The 14,148-nt window shown below is 43.7% G+C and overlaps 1 protein-coding gene across 4 annotated transcripts in view; it reads left to right on the top strand.

Annotated features, from left to right (window-relative positions):
• UVRAG (UV radiation resistance associated) overlaps positions 1-13,836 on the top strand; it is a 160,870-nt gene extending 147,034 nt beyond the window's left edge. For all 4 annotated transcript variants that reach the window (XM_075061809.1, XM_075061811.1, XM_075061810.1 and 1 more), the window contains one exon: positions 11,920-13,836. In XM_075061809.1, the coding sequence (XP_074917910.1) occupies positions 11,920-12,622 (703 nt within the window). In that variant the 3' untranslated portion in view covers positions 12,623-13,836. The remainder of the gene's footprint in view (positions 1-11,919) is intronic.
• Positions 13,837-14,148: the final 312 nt, after the last annotated feature.

Here is a 14,148-nt window from a genome sequence, read left to right as displayed (position 1 = left end):
GTGCTGTCGTCCTCGGCACTGGGCAGGGTGGCCTTGCCTCTCCATGAAGGGCTGGCAAAAATTTCAAATGCTCTATGGCAAATCCCAGCCTCATTGGCCCCCATCTCTAAGAGACCGGAACGCAAGTATTTTGTACTCATCAAGGGACACGAGTACTTATACACCCACCCTGCTCCTAACTCCCTTTTGATTGAGTCAGCCAACCACAGGGAGCAGAAGGGCCAGCCAGCCCCTACCCCGAAAAAAAAAGATTCACGGAGGCTGGACTCTTTTTTTTTTTTTTTTGTTTTTTTTGTTTTTTTTGTTTTTGGAAGGAAAATTTATTCATCTTCGAGCTTCCAGTTACAGGTGGTGAACCAGCTGGCTTTCCTGGTCTAGTGTGAGTTCAATCTGGGGCTCCCTGCCCAAGTTTGAGGACTCCCTCCAGGAGCATGACAGGAAGTAGTTCAAAGTGCTGGTGGAGGAGGATACAGTGACTGCCAGGGCAACCCTGCAGGTAGCTTCAGATGCGGTGGACACAGCCATGCGGTCTATGGCCTCCACGGTGTCCATGAGAAGGCATCATGGCTTCTGCTCTGAGCTGTCCAGCGAGGCACAGACTTCCCTGCAGGACCTCCCATTTGACGGCAAAGTTCCGTTTGCGGAACAAACGACTACAAAGCTGCATGGCCTGAAAGACTCCCATGCGACTCTCCAAACCATGGGTGTCTATGCTTTAGCTACAGCTAAACCTATGTTCAAGCTGAAGCAGACTCTCGCTCAAGCCACCCAAAATACAAGACCACTTATAAGAAGTTGTGGGACTATACAAGATGCCCACAGAGGCAGTCTCAGCCTGCCCCACACCCTGGGTCCTCCAAGGGCGAGCAGGCAGGGAAAAGGTGGTTTTGATGGGACTCCCGGGGGCGCCCTGCCAGTTCTCAAGAGGGATCCACTCTTAATAAAACTCTTAATAAAACTTCCCTTCTCCGGTCGGTTGTGTGCTTTCCTCCCAGAGTGGTCACAGCTGACCTCAGACTGATGGGTCCTCAACACCATCTCCTGGGCGTGCACCCTTCAGTTGACTTCCTCCCTGCCCAACCACCCTCCACCCCCATCCCTCCTGGGGGACCCCTTGCACAAGGCTCTGCTCAAGCAGGAGGTGGGGTGGCTCCAGGGCTTAGGAGCACTGGAAGCGGTACCTGGGGAGTTCAAAGGCAAGGGGTACTATTCCTGCTGCTTCCTTATCCCAAAGGCCAAAAGGGGGCTCAGGCCCGTCTGAGACCTGTAAGGCCTGAACCAATACATGGTGAAGCTCAAGTTCCTCATGGTCTCCCTGGCCTCCATCATCCCTCCCTGGATCCTGGAGACTGGTACCACACCCTCGATCTGCAGAACACATACTTCCACATTCATATATTCGAGGGACACAGATGCTTCCTCCATTTTGTGGTGGGGCAGGAACACTACCAATTTACAGTCCTCCTGTTTTGTCTGTCCACTGCCTCCAGGGTATTCACAAAATATATGTCAGTGGTAGCATTCTGCTTCAGGCACTGAGGATCCAGATCTTTCCCTTTCTGGATGATTGGTTGGTCTAGGGCAGCTCCTGGTCTCAGATGCGGGATCACGGGGTGCTCCTTCTGTCCATGTGCACCACTTTGGGCCTGTTGGTAAACAACACCAAATCCACGTTAGTCCCAGTTCAATGCATAGAGTTCATTGGGGCGGTCCTGGATGCCTCGTGAGCCAGAACCTCCCTCCTTCCGGACAGGTTCGAAACCCTAAAGGGGCTCATTGACATGGTCACAAGGTTTCTGGAGACAACAGCCAGAGCGTGCCTCCAGCTCTTTGGGTCGTATGCCAATGTGCACGTTATGTGGTCTGTCACGCCAGATGCAGGATGAGGCCCCTCCAGCTCTTGTTGGCCTCGGAGTTCTCCCAGGCCAGCGACAGGATGGACAAAGTCCTCATGGTACCTGAACCAGTGATCGCTTCCCTACAGTGGTGTTCCTCCCCGAGAAACATGCTCTAAGGGGTCCTATTCAGGGGCAGGGCCCCGTCGCTGGAGATGGTATCCGATGCGTCAGACCTGGGATGGGGTCCTATGTGGGGAATGCCCAGACCCAAGGTCTGTGGTCGGCTCAGGATCTGACCCTCCACATAAACATCAAGGAGCTTGGCAGTATGGCTGGCCTGCATGGCCTTCCACTCGCCCCTGGAGGGCCGGATGGTCAGGGTCTGTGTGATTTTTGTATAGCCCACATCTGCCAGGTGCCCAGAACATGCAGGCAGATCGCTTGATCACAAGTGGTCTCTCCACCCAAAGGTGGTGCACAGACTTCTCCGAATGTAGGAACTCCCCAGGTGGACCTGTTCATGACTCAGCAGAACTTTTGGTGTCCCCGGTTCTGCTCCGGGTGGGGCTAGGACGGGGCTCTATCTCCGATGTCTTCCTCCTGTCCTGATCAGACCGGTTTTTCTGTGCCTTGGCCCCATTCCCACTGATCGGCAAGGTCCTGGAAAAGATAAAGACGGACAAGGCCTGGGTCCTTCTAATTGCCCCAGCATGGCTCAGGAAGCATTGGTATGGGACCCTCACGGGCCTGGCAGTCACCCCACTGTGGTCATTGCTGTACCACCTGGACCTGCTTTCCCAGCTCCAAGGCTCCTGCCTCCACCCCAGCCTAGCGGTACTCCACCTCACTACGTGGCTGCTCAGCGGTTACATAGGGAGGAAAGGACATGCTCAGAAGGGGTTCAACACATCCTAGAAAGCAGGCAGCACTCCACGTGCTGAGCCTTCTTGGCAAAGTGGTCTTGGTTTTCCAGATGGCTGGATGAGTGGGGCATTTCCCTGATGGCTGCCCTGATCCATCTTATTCTGGACTACCTTCTCCACCTTAGACCCCCATCAGACAAGGTGCACCTCGTGGCCATTTCGGCCTTCCATCCGCTGGTGCAGAGCCACACGGGTATTCTCCCGTGCTGTGACTGGCCGATTCCTTGGATCATCTCTTCCCGTATGTTAGGCCCCCATTCCCACAGTGGGACCTAAACCTGGTGTTGGCCCATCTCACGGGGGCCCCCATTTGAGCCGCTAGCCACGTGCTCCTGGTCGCACCTCTTGTGGAAGGTAGCCTTCCTGGTTGCGATCAGATCAGCTAGGCAGGTCTCGGAGCTCAGGGTCCTGACCACCAAGCCCCTGTACATGGTGTTTCATAAGGGTAAGGTCCAGCTCCGCCCACCTCCTTCGTTCCTCCCAAAGGAGGTCTCCTCCTATCACATGGGTCAGGACATTTTTCTGCCAGTCCTGTGCCCCAAGTGTCCAGGGAGGAGCACCATCTCCACATGCTGGATGTGAGACGGGCTCTGACTTTCTACCTGAGCAGACTAAGCCATTCAGAAAGTCCTCGCAACTGTTCATCACCTCGGCCGAGTGCATGAAAGGTTGGCCAGTCTCCACTCAGCGGCTCTCCAGCTGGATCACTTGATGCATCCGTACCTGTTATGACCTGGCGGGAATCTCTCCGCCACCAATTGTGAAGGCACGCTAAACTAGGGCGTAGGCCTCATTGGCTCCCTTTTTGGCCCACGTCCCCATTCAGGACACTTGTAGGGCTGCCACATGGTCTTCAGTTCACACATTCACCTTGCACTATGTGATCGTCTCCCAAATGAGGAATGACGCCGGGTTCAGCAGGACTGTGCTCCATCCCAAGAATTTGTGAAATCCTACCCACCTCCAACAGATATAGCTTGGAATCACCTATTGTGGAATACACATGAGCAATCACTTGAAGAAGCAATCACTGGTGTTCTTTGAGATGTGTTGCTCATGTCTATTCCACATCCTGCCTTCCGTCCCCCTATCGAAGTCGTCTGACAAGAAGGAACAAAGGATGGGGGGAGCGCGCAGCACCCCTTATACCACACCATGGAGGTGCCACTCCAGGGGTCGCTGGGGTGCTCCCCTACAGGTATTTGCTAGGGGAAGAACTTCCGGCACTGGTACACATGGCGAGCATGCACAGCTATTGTGGAATAGACATGAGCAACACATCTTGAACACCAGTTACAGAAAAGATAACTGTCTTTTTTGGGTAATAAGTATATCAGCTGGGAGAGTAGGTGAATTATGAGCTCTAGTGTTTAAACCTCTGTATACTGCCTTCTACAAGGACAAGATGTTACCTACACCTTCATCCAAACTTCCTTTCCAAGTTGGTGTCTCACCTCCATATTAATCAAGCTATCTATTAACCCAACTTTCTTCCCTAGGCCTCATGCTTACAAGGATGAGGAACTTCACACATTCTAGAATGTGAGATTAGAGACCATTGGCATTTTACTTGAACAGGACTAAACCCTTTGGGTCATCTTCATATAATCTGTAATTGCCACACACCGAAGTGCTGTCCAGTCTCTGCTCAAAGAATCTTGTCCTGGATCTCCTGTTATATCCATTTGTACTACAACTGTTATCTGTTTGTATTACAACAATGTAACCCCTCCGAACAGTGTCTTAGCACATTCCGCGAGGATACATGCAGCCTCTACTGGCTTTCTGGCCCAAGTACCTATTCTGAACATTTGAAAAGTAGCAAATTGGTCCTCAGTGCATATCTTGGCCTCACATTATGTCATCTCTCAACAGTCTAGAGATGACACCACGGAGAACCTCTAGTCCTTCAATCTTTATTTAGGTAGGCTCCAATTCCACCTGCAGATCCAGCTGTTCGTGAGTCCCCTGAACTGGAATGGACATGTGCAATCACTTGAAGACTGTTACTAATCTGTTCCATAATTCTTGTTCTTCATGGTATGTTGCACACGTCCATTTCAAAACCCATTTTCCTTTGCCTCTTTTTCGGAGTCTGGTGAGAAGGAACTGAGGAAAAGTGGTAGCAGCTCTGCCCTTTATACTGGCATGTAGCAGCACGATGCAGCAGAAGACTTATGCACCACCTCAATAGGTACCGTTGAGGGAAAAATCTCTAACTGTACCTGAGGCACTTACACACCTGAAATGGAATGGATGTCTGCAACACATCTCAAAGAACGGCAGTTACAGAACCAATTGGTAACCATTTCTTCTTAAAGATTGCGTTTTTTTCATACTGCCTGATTCAAGGAGAAAAGTAAAACTGAAGTTATTGAGTTTAGAAAACTCTGGTAGCTTAATTTATGAAACTTAAAAAAAAATTGTCAGAATTTCTTAGCTGCCAAAAAAAACACTATTTCACCTTAACTTCATATTGGCAGCCTTCTTTTCGCACCTTTTGCAGCCCTGTCATTATTGTGCATTATTTAAGCAGTAATCTTTAAGAAGGTGAGAAACTATTATTGCGTTTTCGCACAGTTGACATGATATTGGCTTAGAGCTGTGCCTGGAGTTTCAAACATTTCAAATGGCTATAAACCAACTTAAACACCTTCAGTTAGCATTCTTATTACCATGAGGTCATAGTTTGCAACAACAACAAAAAAATCAAATGATGTTTTAAGTTTTTTTTAAAGTATTCTCATACCGTAGAGCATAGCTGTGGATTTTGGCTTCTGGCCAGATAATCAAGATTTAGTATTTTGACCAGCTGTGATCTAGTAATGTTCCTCAGAGGAAACATTTTGTCGGGAGGGGAATATACATACTTGAGACTATGAATTGTATTCTGTCTTTCATAATACATTATCGTTTCAGAGCCTGCTACAGACAGAATAAATAATCACAAGTGAATCTGATTGAAAGAACTTTTTTTAAAAGAAAGTTGTGAGAACAGATCACAATTCACATCTCTTGACTGTAAAAAAAAAAAAAAATTCTTGAAATATTTTTGATAGATTTTTAAGAAATCTCTCTAAACTCCCAGATTGCTGCACAGCAGAATTCCTGTGTCTTGCACAGTAGGTGCTTCTGAGAGTATCAAAAGGTATTACCAGCAATCGGTGAAGAGAGAGAACCCTAAACAGACTTTAAGGGAAACAGTAGTGGTGCCCCAGATAACTGCTTTATTTTGGGCTGCTAGTGAAGGATCTTTATGTATGTTTTAAGGCTTAAAGGTTTATTCTTATTATTTGGCTTTTTGAACTCCAGACACAATTGGAACATTCAGATTCTGTCACTGATGTAATATGCCTATCTATAATGCTCAGTAAATTTGTGTCAGTTTTCCCAGTTTTTATTTATAAATTCCACTGCATACTAGCATTACATTTTGCCCCATAGGTTACTGACTCCAGTCTGGTCCAAGTTGTTGGCTGAAAGTCGTAATGGTCTGATGGCAGTTTACCAAATCCTTTCATTTACTTCTCTGGTCTCAGACCATTCCTAGTGGACTGGGGTCCACATCTATTTACAGTCTCAGAAGATGAGCCAAGTAATTGGAATTGGAAGCTGAACTAACTTGACCTTAGAAACAGTTTTCATCAGGGTTGTACCTTAGCAGGGCAGCCTGGGAAGTCTTGCGCTGCCACCAGTTGGGTAGATAGACATCAGTCTCCATAGTTGCTAGACAAACTAATTTAACATCTTCTGAAGTAACTTTTAAAAAAGTCCTCTACCAATTAGCTTTAGCTTGCTAACTGAGAACATTACTTAATCAGCTGCAAAACTAAGTAACCCACTGTTTGTCTAAAATCCACAAGCTAGTCAGATATCATTTGCCATCCATGGGGAAATATTTGAAGGCTTAGAATGGAAGACCATAAATCACACCATCCAGTTAAGGGAAGGCATATACTGACAATCCCTCACTATCACACTTCATTTGTACTGATTTTGTAGGCAGTAACTTGAATATACTCATCTCTAGATGCCAATACATCTTTAAGGTTGTAGAAGAGAATCAACCTTCCAGTTCTTGTGCTTTCTCTTAAGTTGTGATTGTTCTAACCATTGCAAAGTTTAAAAAAAAAAAAGCTAAGCCATTAGTGTGACTGGGGTAATGTAATACGAAACTAGAGATAAAGGAAAATATAAGCACATGAGCTCTGATGGATCTTTATTAAAAAAAAAAAAAGGGGGGGGGGCAAATTAATCCCTGACTTCAGTAGAATTACACCATGGATGAATTTGTCCTAAATTTGTTGCAGTGAGAATACTCACATGGTATTTTTCCAATACCTTTTGTAAGTTTAATTATTTTAGTTATGGATATGTGGCCCCAATTGTCCTATTTGTTTTATTTAGCTATTTGCTCCTGTATATTCCCTAAATTTGTACATTTCATTTAGCCTATGGCCAGTCTGAATCCAGTGCAGAATAGGGAAGGATAGTACCTTGATTTTAATTATTGAACCAGAAGTGTAAGAACGTAGCCCTGCCCCAAGGAGCTTGCAATTGAAACACCTGGCTTGTAGCTGCAGTTTATTATACTGTTTGCCCCCAGTCTCCACTTGGACCATCATTTTGTGGATACAGTTCATTGCTCCTTCTTCCACCACCCTCCTTGATGCACCTCATGTTCCTAGAACAGCAATACACTTAGTCCTTTTTTCATTGTTCTGCTGACTCCAGGTGGGATGAATGCCCTGCGGCAGAATGATCAAGTTGATTTCCTGCTTAGAGCAATTTAATATCTGTAAAGTCTCCTAAATGTAAGACCTATTTTATTTACACTATGTTTTAGTGTGGTGAACAGTAGCAAATGCCAAATAACTTAGCAATTCTCTCTGTCACACCTCGCCCAAATTCCCAGCTTTGATTTTTGTCATATCTGAAGTTAGACCTGCTCCTACAATCAGATTCATATAGGTAGATTCCCATTGGTTTTAGCGGAGTGGCTTGAGATTCTGCCTTGATTAATCTGATTGCAGGATCAGGGTCTTAAACTGTAAGCTGTTGAGGCGGAGGGACTGTGTCATTTTATGTACTGTAGCCCCTCCCATAATTTTCAGTATAATAAAAGTGTTCCAATACAGTGCATTAGTTCTTCTGTTTACTGCTAAAGAAATATGGCCCGACGTGACTTTCCTGTAGACCTGGAGAAGCTACAGCAGCCTGTGCATACTCAAATTCTAAGGAAATGAGAAGTAACTTTGTAATCATTACAAATTAATTTTGCATTGCTGCTGCATTAGACTGTTAGGATCATTTAGTGTGCATCTCTATCTGCACACTTGACCTATTTGCAAGGAAAGGAAGTTCTTTATTTTTGCCGATGAACAACCTTTTTTATCACGTCAGTTAAGTCTTGTCTTATAAATGTGTTCCATAGTTTAAAAGAGAACAAACCCAAAAAACTTCCTCTGGTTTTATTAAACTTGTTTCTGACCCTTTATTCACTAAATGTCTGCAATATAGTTAATGTGGCATGTCCATTTATGCAGCTGCCATCATTGTGTCCTAGCACGAACACATTTTCTAAAATATATGCGCTATCTCTCAGTATTTTTTCCTTCTGCTGTAAGAGGCATGCCTTATTTTATTTGAATATTTTGGCTTAGTTCCACAATTGCTGGTCTAGCTCTTTTTGGTCTGAAGCAGTATTTTTTTCCCCTTCTTTGGACAATGTGGTTCTCCTGGGGTTCCAACTAGCAGGAAGAGATTCTTGTTTGACTATTGACCCCTGACGTTGTTATAGGACCCAAGGAGAATGATTTCATCTTTGAATTTTACAGAAGAAATTAATGTTGGAATCAATTCATGGAGTGGCCCACCTTTTTGTGGGGAGGGGGGAATAAGATTTGCCCTTGAGGTTGAAAGAGTATTAGTGCTGGGCTGCATGTGAGTGATTCCCCCCCGCCCCCTTCTCTGGCATGTTTTTTTAAAACATTACCATTTAAAACAGATTGTGTATATATTTAGTGATGGAGAAGGCAGACTTATCAAATCGTTCAAGACATGAGAAGCCCATTCTACACAATGGTCACTCTGTCTTCATCCAGACTCCACAAAGTAATTTTGGAGCATTGTTCCTAGGATTTTTTGCCCCCTTGTGAAGTGAGATTATAAACCAGGTGCAGTGAGTCACATGACATACTGTTGGGCTGTTTAAATAACAATGGTGCACATATTCTTGGTCCTGCCCCGATGCTTTTGGGTCTGGACTGGTGAGTTTCTTTCTGCAGTTTGAACTGTTAGACAGCGTGACAAATTACTGTCTTCCATGTCTCTTCTCCCCACGCAGCTGACTGAGTTCCCTGTACAGACTGGCTCCTGCATTTTCTTCTGTTCAACCTCTGACTCTGCTGAAGACAAATGCCATAGGCTCCTCATAGGGCAACCAGATGACAAAGTGCCACAAGTGTAGCTGTACCCAAATTTCTGCTTCACTAGGCAAATGGTGCTGCAATTGTGACGCTTTCTTATTCACCACCAAGACTCATGGGAGAAGACCAGGCTCTGTCTACCTCTTCCTCCCAACAGGCAGATGGACCTCTTCCAGCAATGCCCATGGCAGGGGCAGCGGACTAGGAAAGTCTATTCCCCTGTGCTCTGCCCACTTCAAGTGGGGCATTGGTTCCTTTCTGCGCAGCCCGTCACTGGGCAGCCAACATTCAGGGTTCAAACTCCCCCCCCACTCAGTCAGATCAAGTCATGTGTGCTACTAGATCTGTTGGGCAAAGGATGCAACTTCTTATTAAGAAGGGACCATTCACCAGATGCATGAAGGAAATAATTTGTTCTACCATGTAGTTATCCAGTATATCTAGAAACAGGCAGAAGACAGTCTTGTCTCATTTATCAATGCATAAGCAGTCAGTTTATACTAAAAAGTAGCTGCTATTGATTAAATGACCAGACAGAACCTTTCAGTTAAACAATGAATGAGCAGTCAGACGTGACTGTCTTTTATAGCTATTTATTTATGAGATGAGAATATTACTTCACATAAACAACTTCAGAACGACATGCTCCTTTCCTTCGGCTCCAAACAATTTGCCAAGGAATGCTTTAAGAAATGTGGTCTGGCCTTGTGAGTCTTCATAAACCCTCGGGGCTCAGAGTAAATCTCTAAGATATGTAACTTAACCATAAAACATGTTATAGCTTCGTGCAGAGCAAAATGCTTTATATAAAAACTATTTGACCATATTTTTTTTAATGAGTGGCATGAAACTTCCTGAAAACATAGCAGTCAGTTCTTCCCCTCTGTTTCTTTGTTTCTCAGACTAAGGCTCACAGGGAAGGCTCAGCAAACCCAGAGGAGATGAAGGAAAGGAAGACTTTTTGTTAGGATTTGAGGAACCTAGTACGTTATACTTTAGTGCTGAGTATTTGGTGGTTGTTTACTGCATCCAAAGCTAAAAGGACTGTTATAAAAAAAAAAAAAAAGTGGAGCAGACTACTCCTTGTACACTTGACTAAAACATACAGCCTGATTGCAGTCTTCGGCGCACAGTTTTTTTAAAAAGGGTTGCACTTTGTATGAAGGTTCCATTTACAAACTGATAATATAAAGGGCTGTTAAATGGTTGCCGTTTTAACTAATAACTAATTGGTGGAGTCCAGCAGGTCAGTAGGGGTTACTTATGATCATCTATAACGCCATCCCCTGGTGTGCTGAAACCCTCTAGAGCACATGCTACTCTCTAAGATGTTTATAACATCTATTAATCATTTATTAACAATTTGTAAACAATTTATAAATGGAAACTTAATGAAAAGTGTGTTCAAAAAAAGCTTGCAGTAAGGGAGGCCTGAAGCAGCATTGAGGTCCAGAAGATAAGGCACTGGCCTGGGAACTGGGAAACATGGGTTTTGTTCCCAGCTCTGTCATGCCTCTCTCTTTATGGCTTTGGACAAGTAATTTCTCTCTCCATGCCACATTTTCCCGAGGCTGGAATTCTTTCTTTTCTTTGTAAAGCAACTTGAGTTTGAGTGAACAGTGCTGTGTACTCTCCACAGTAAGCATGGAAATAAAAAAGCATATCAGCCCTTGAGTGAAAAGGGGAGTATTGTTCAAACTTGACTGATTTTTGGAGGCTGCATGCGCCAACAATGTTAGGGGATTGAGTTGTTCAGAGGATTGGTAAAGGCTGTATTGGAATAGGTTACCTGGAATTGAAATGTGTTCTGTATATACCAAGAGCTTTAGTAATCAAACAGTTTACCAAATAATGGCTCTTTGCCAACAAATATGAACTGAGCCGCTGACTTCCATTTCCTCATGGGCAGCATTCCCACCATTAAGCACCGCCATATTTGCTTTTTGCTGTCATAAATTTGCTTGTGAAGGCTGTGTTGCTGGTGTTCATTTGATGTAAAAACTACAGATAATCGAAGCATTTGAAGTATTTTACAAATCATTTTTCAAAAACTTACTGTGGAGTAGAGTAACGTGTAAACTGATTTTAATCCACAGTCTGGCTCACTGCTACTCTTTTCTGTCTTTGCTGGTCAGGAAGTGATGCTGGTTTTTTTCTCGCAACAGCATTACTTAGAGTTCGATGGCCATAGTTTCTGTGTAGTGTTTACAAGCCTTTATACTGCTAGCACAAGTTAATTTTATAACATTCAAGATCCTGTGCAATATCTCCTGAAATCTTGCAATAGGCCATGCTTTTGGGAGCTTCTCCTTGAAATACAGTGCTTGCAACTACGGTGATTGCTTATTGGAGGACTTCATGACGAGAATGAAAACTTTACATTAAGGTAACTGTATGAATCAATGTAACATGATAGTTTCTTGGTTGGTTGACTTTTAGACAATGGAAGTTTTCTACATACACCCCAGCTGAGCTTTTAGTTTGTCAGTGAAGTTGTAACTTGGGATAGCTTCTACAGTGTACAGCGTTAAGTGATAAATTTTGGGTGCCAGCACTCCAGGACCAAACTTGCTGGTTTTGCGCTAGGAGTCCTCAAGTAATAGGTTGTCCGAGCTCAGTAGTAATTAGTTTGTCATACTCCTGAACTGATGCTCTTCTGGCTATAACCTTTTGTGCTGTGATCACACATTGATGCTGATTTTGTCATTTTTCTTTTTTTTTTTTTTATAGTGATCGGCATCATATTTCTAGTGCAATTCCAGTTCCAAAGAGACAAAGTTCTACCTTCGGGGGCTTGGATGTTGGCTTATCTACTGGGCCTCCTTCCCCAGATAAGGGACACCGGAAACGGGCCAGCTCAGAGAATGAAAGACTGCAGTACAAAACCCTCCCTCCTAGTTATAACTCTGCATTAGCACAGCCTATTGCCATTGCAGCCCCTGTAGAAGAGTCGGATAAAAAATCTGGATCACTAATCTCATCCTTAGATACCTCCATGGACTTCTCAAAAGAAACCAACAAAAAAGGAGAGGATTTGTGTGACAGTTTAAATGTAGAAAATGGGAGTCTGAATAATGTCCAAGACCAGCAGGAGTCTTTCCTGGGACATACTAGTGCAATAAATGGAACATTTCTGCCTAGTGAATGCACTGGCAGTGCAAGCAGCGAGCAGCCATGCGAGTTCCGTCCTCCCCTCAGCACTGATCTTTGTTGCACTGTTGAGCAAGCAGAGGAAATAATTGGGATGGAAGCAACAGGATTCAGCACCGGAGATCAGCTAGAAGCCTTTAACTGCATCCCGGTGGACCATGCTGTGGCAGTGGAATGTGATGATCAAGTTCTAGGGGAGTTTGAGGAGTTCTCCCGAAGGATCTATGCACTGAACGAAAACATGTCCAGCTTTCGCAGACCACGCAAAAGTTCGGACAAGTAAGCTTCAACAGGAATTCGGTAGTGGACAGTACCACGGTGATATCAGTGATCTGAAATGAAGATGAAGTTGCACTTATAATCCTTTGTGTTAATTATGGAAAAATGATTAAAGCTGTTCCTTTGGTGTTGGAAAATGAACTTTGTAACTGAGAGTGATAACACAGGATCATGGTATATTCACTGTCCAGGTAAACTTTGACTCTGCTTCCAGTCCTTTCTTTGTCTGGTATTTATAAGCTGTTTTTCAGGTACCAGAGTCCATTCTAAATACTTTCTTTGAAAGAGATTTTAGTGCCAATCAGGCCCTTGTATGAATCTTTGTCTGCTTACGTTATTATTTAGTTTTATTTTATTTTCATCTTTTGAGGGGAAAAAGTTAATTTAAAAATATATCTATGGTAAGACCAGCAGTCATTATATTTTTACCTTCTCCAATATACAGTTTCTCTTGAGCAGTGTAGTCAGTGTTACAGAAATACCATGAACTCGCTACTTTTGAACAGCCTCTTATTCAGTTGAATTTTGCAATCCTTAAAACTTTAAGATTGCACCGATGGGTTTTCTGTTCTTTAAAGCCTGGTATAAACATACCAGAGAAACATGCATCTTTTTATAAGCATCTAAATGAGATTCACGCAGTTTCTCTCCCCACGTAAACGATACCCACACCAATTCCCTCCCCTCCTACACTCACTGCTACTACCAGCAGGCAAAGTTTCCAGGTGGAAACCTTGAGGGCTAATTAACTTAACTGTTCTTCAACAGTCATCTGTTAATCTAACCAATGGACACTGCCCCACTCCTGGTTTAGGTTTAAAATAGAGCTATTATACCACAGGCAAAAGCCTAAAAATGCATTATATTAGCGGGTTCCACCTATCATTTGTAGTATGAGATGTCTTGCTTTCAGACATTAAGGTGCTGTGTTGGATTTCATGGACACTATCAAGTAGTCCAGACTATGTGCAATCAGTACATTGGACCTGTTATGCAGTTTGATTGTAGATAGGTAGTTTACCACTGGCACGTGTTTACAACTGCACTAATGGAAAAACAGATTTTGCAGCCTGCTCGTGATTTCCTGGTATTTGTCTGAGTTCGGATTTCATTGCTCTTGCTTTCTATATTGTATACCCAAGAATTTGGGCTCAGTTGTGAGCTCTCAAATATCAATATATATATATATATAGCAGAATAAAAGTTTAATTTACTTCATTATGCCTGATTTTTCTTTCCCACTTTAGCCTTTCTTTTGAACCAGTAAGCAAGTCTGTTACTTTCTAACCTCACCATAAGGTTAACCTAAATTAATTTAAACTGTGGATATGTGTAATCTAAACATTGTAGGTTGACAAACCAATACACTGAGTGTGAGATACAGTATATACATAGTTGCAGTCTAGTAGCTGCATTTTCTATGTAGCACCTTAATGAGTATATTAAAATCCTATTTATATTTTCATTAAAAGTTTCAAAAGCTTGTTTATAACTGCATTAGTTAACCTAGCCTTTCTACAGCATTTCATC

This window comes from Chelonoidis abingdonii, chromosome 1, assembly GCF_003597395.2.
Source record: "Chelonoidis abingdonii isolate Lonesome George chromosome 1, CheloAbing_2.0, whole genome shotgun sequence".
In the NCBI taxonomy this organism is placed as follows: Eukaryota; Metazoa; Chordata; order Testudines; family Testudinidae; genus Chelonoidis; species Chelonoidis abingdonii.
The sequence above is the reverse complement of the archived record's forward strand: the minus strand, read 5'-3'. Positions and strand labels throughout refer to the sequence as shown.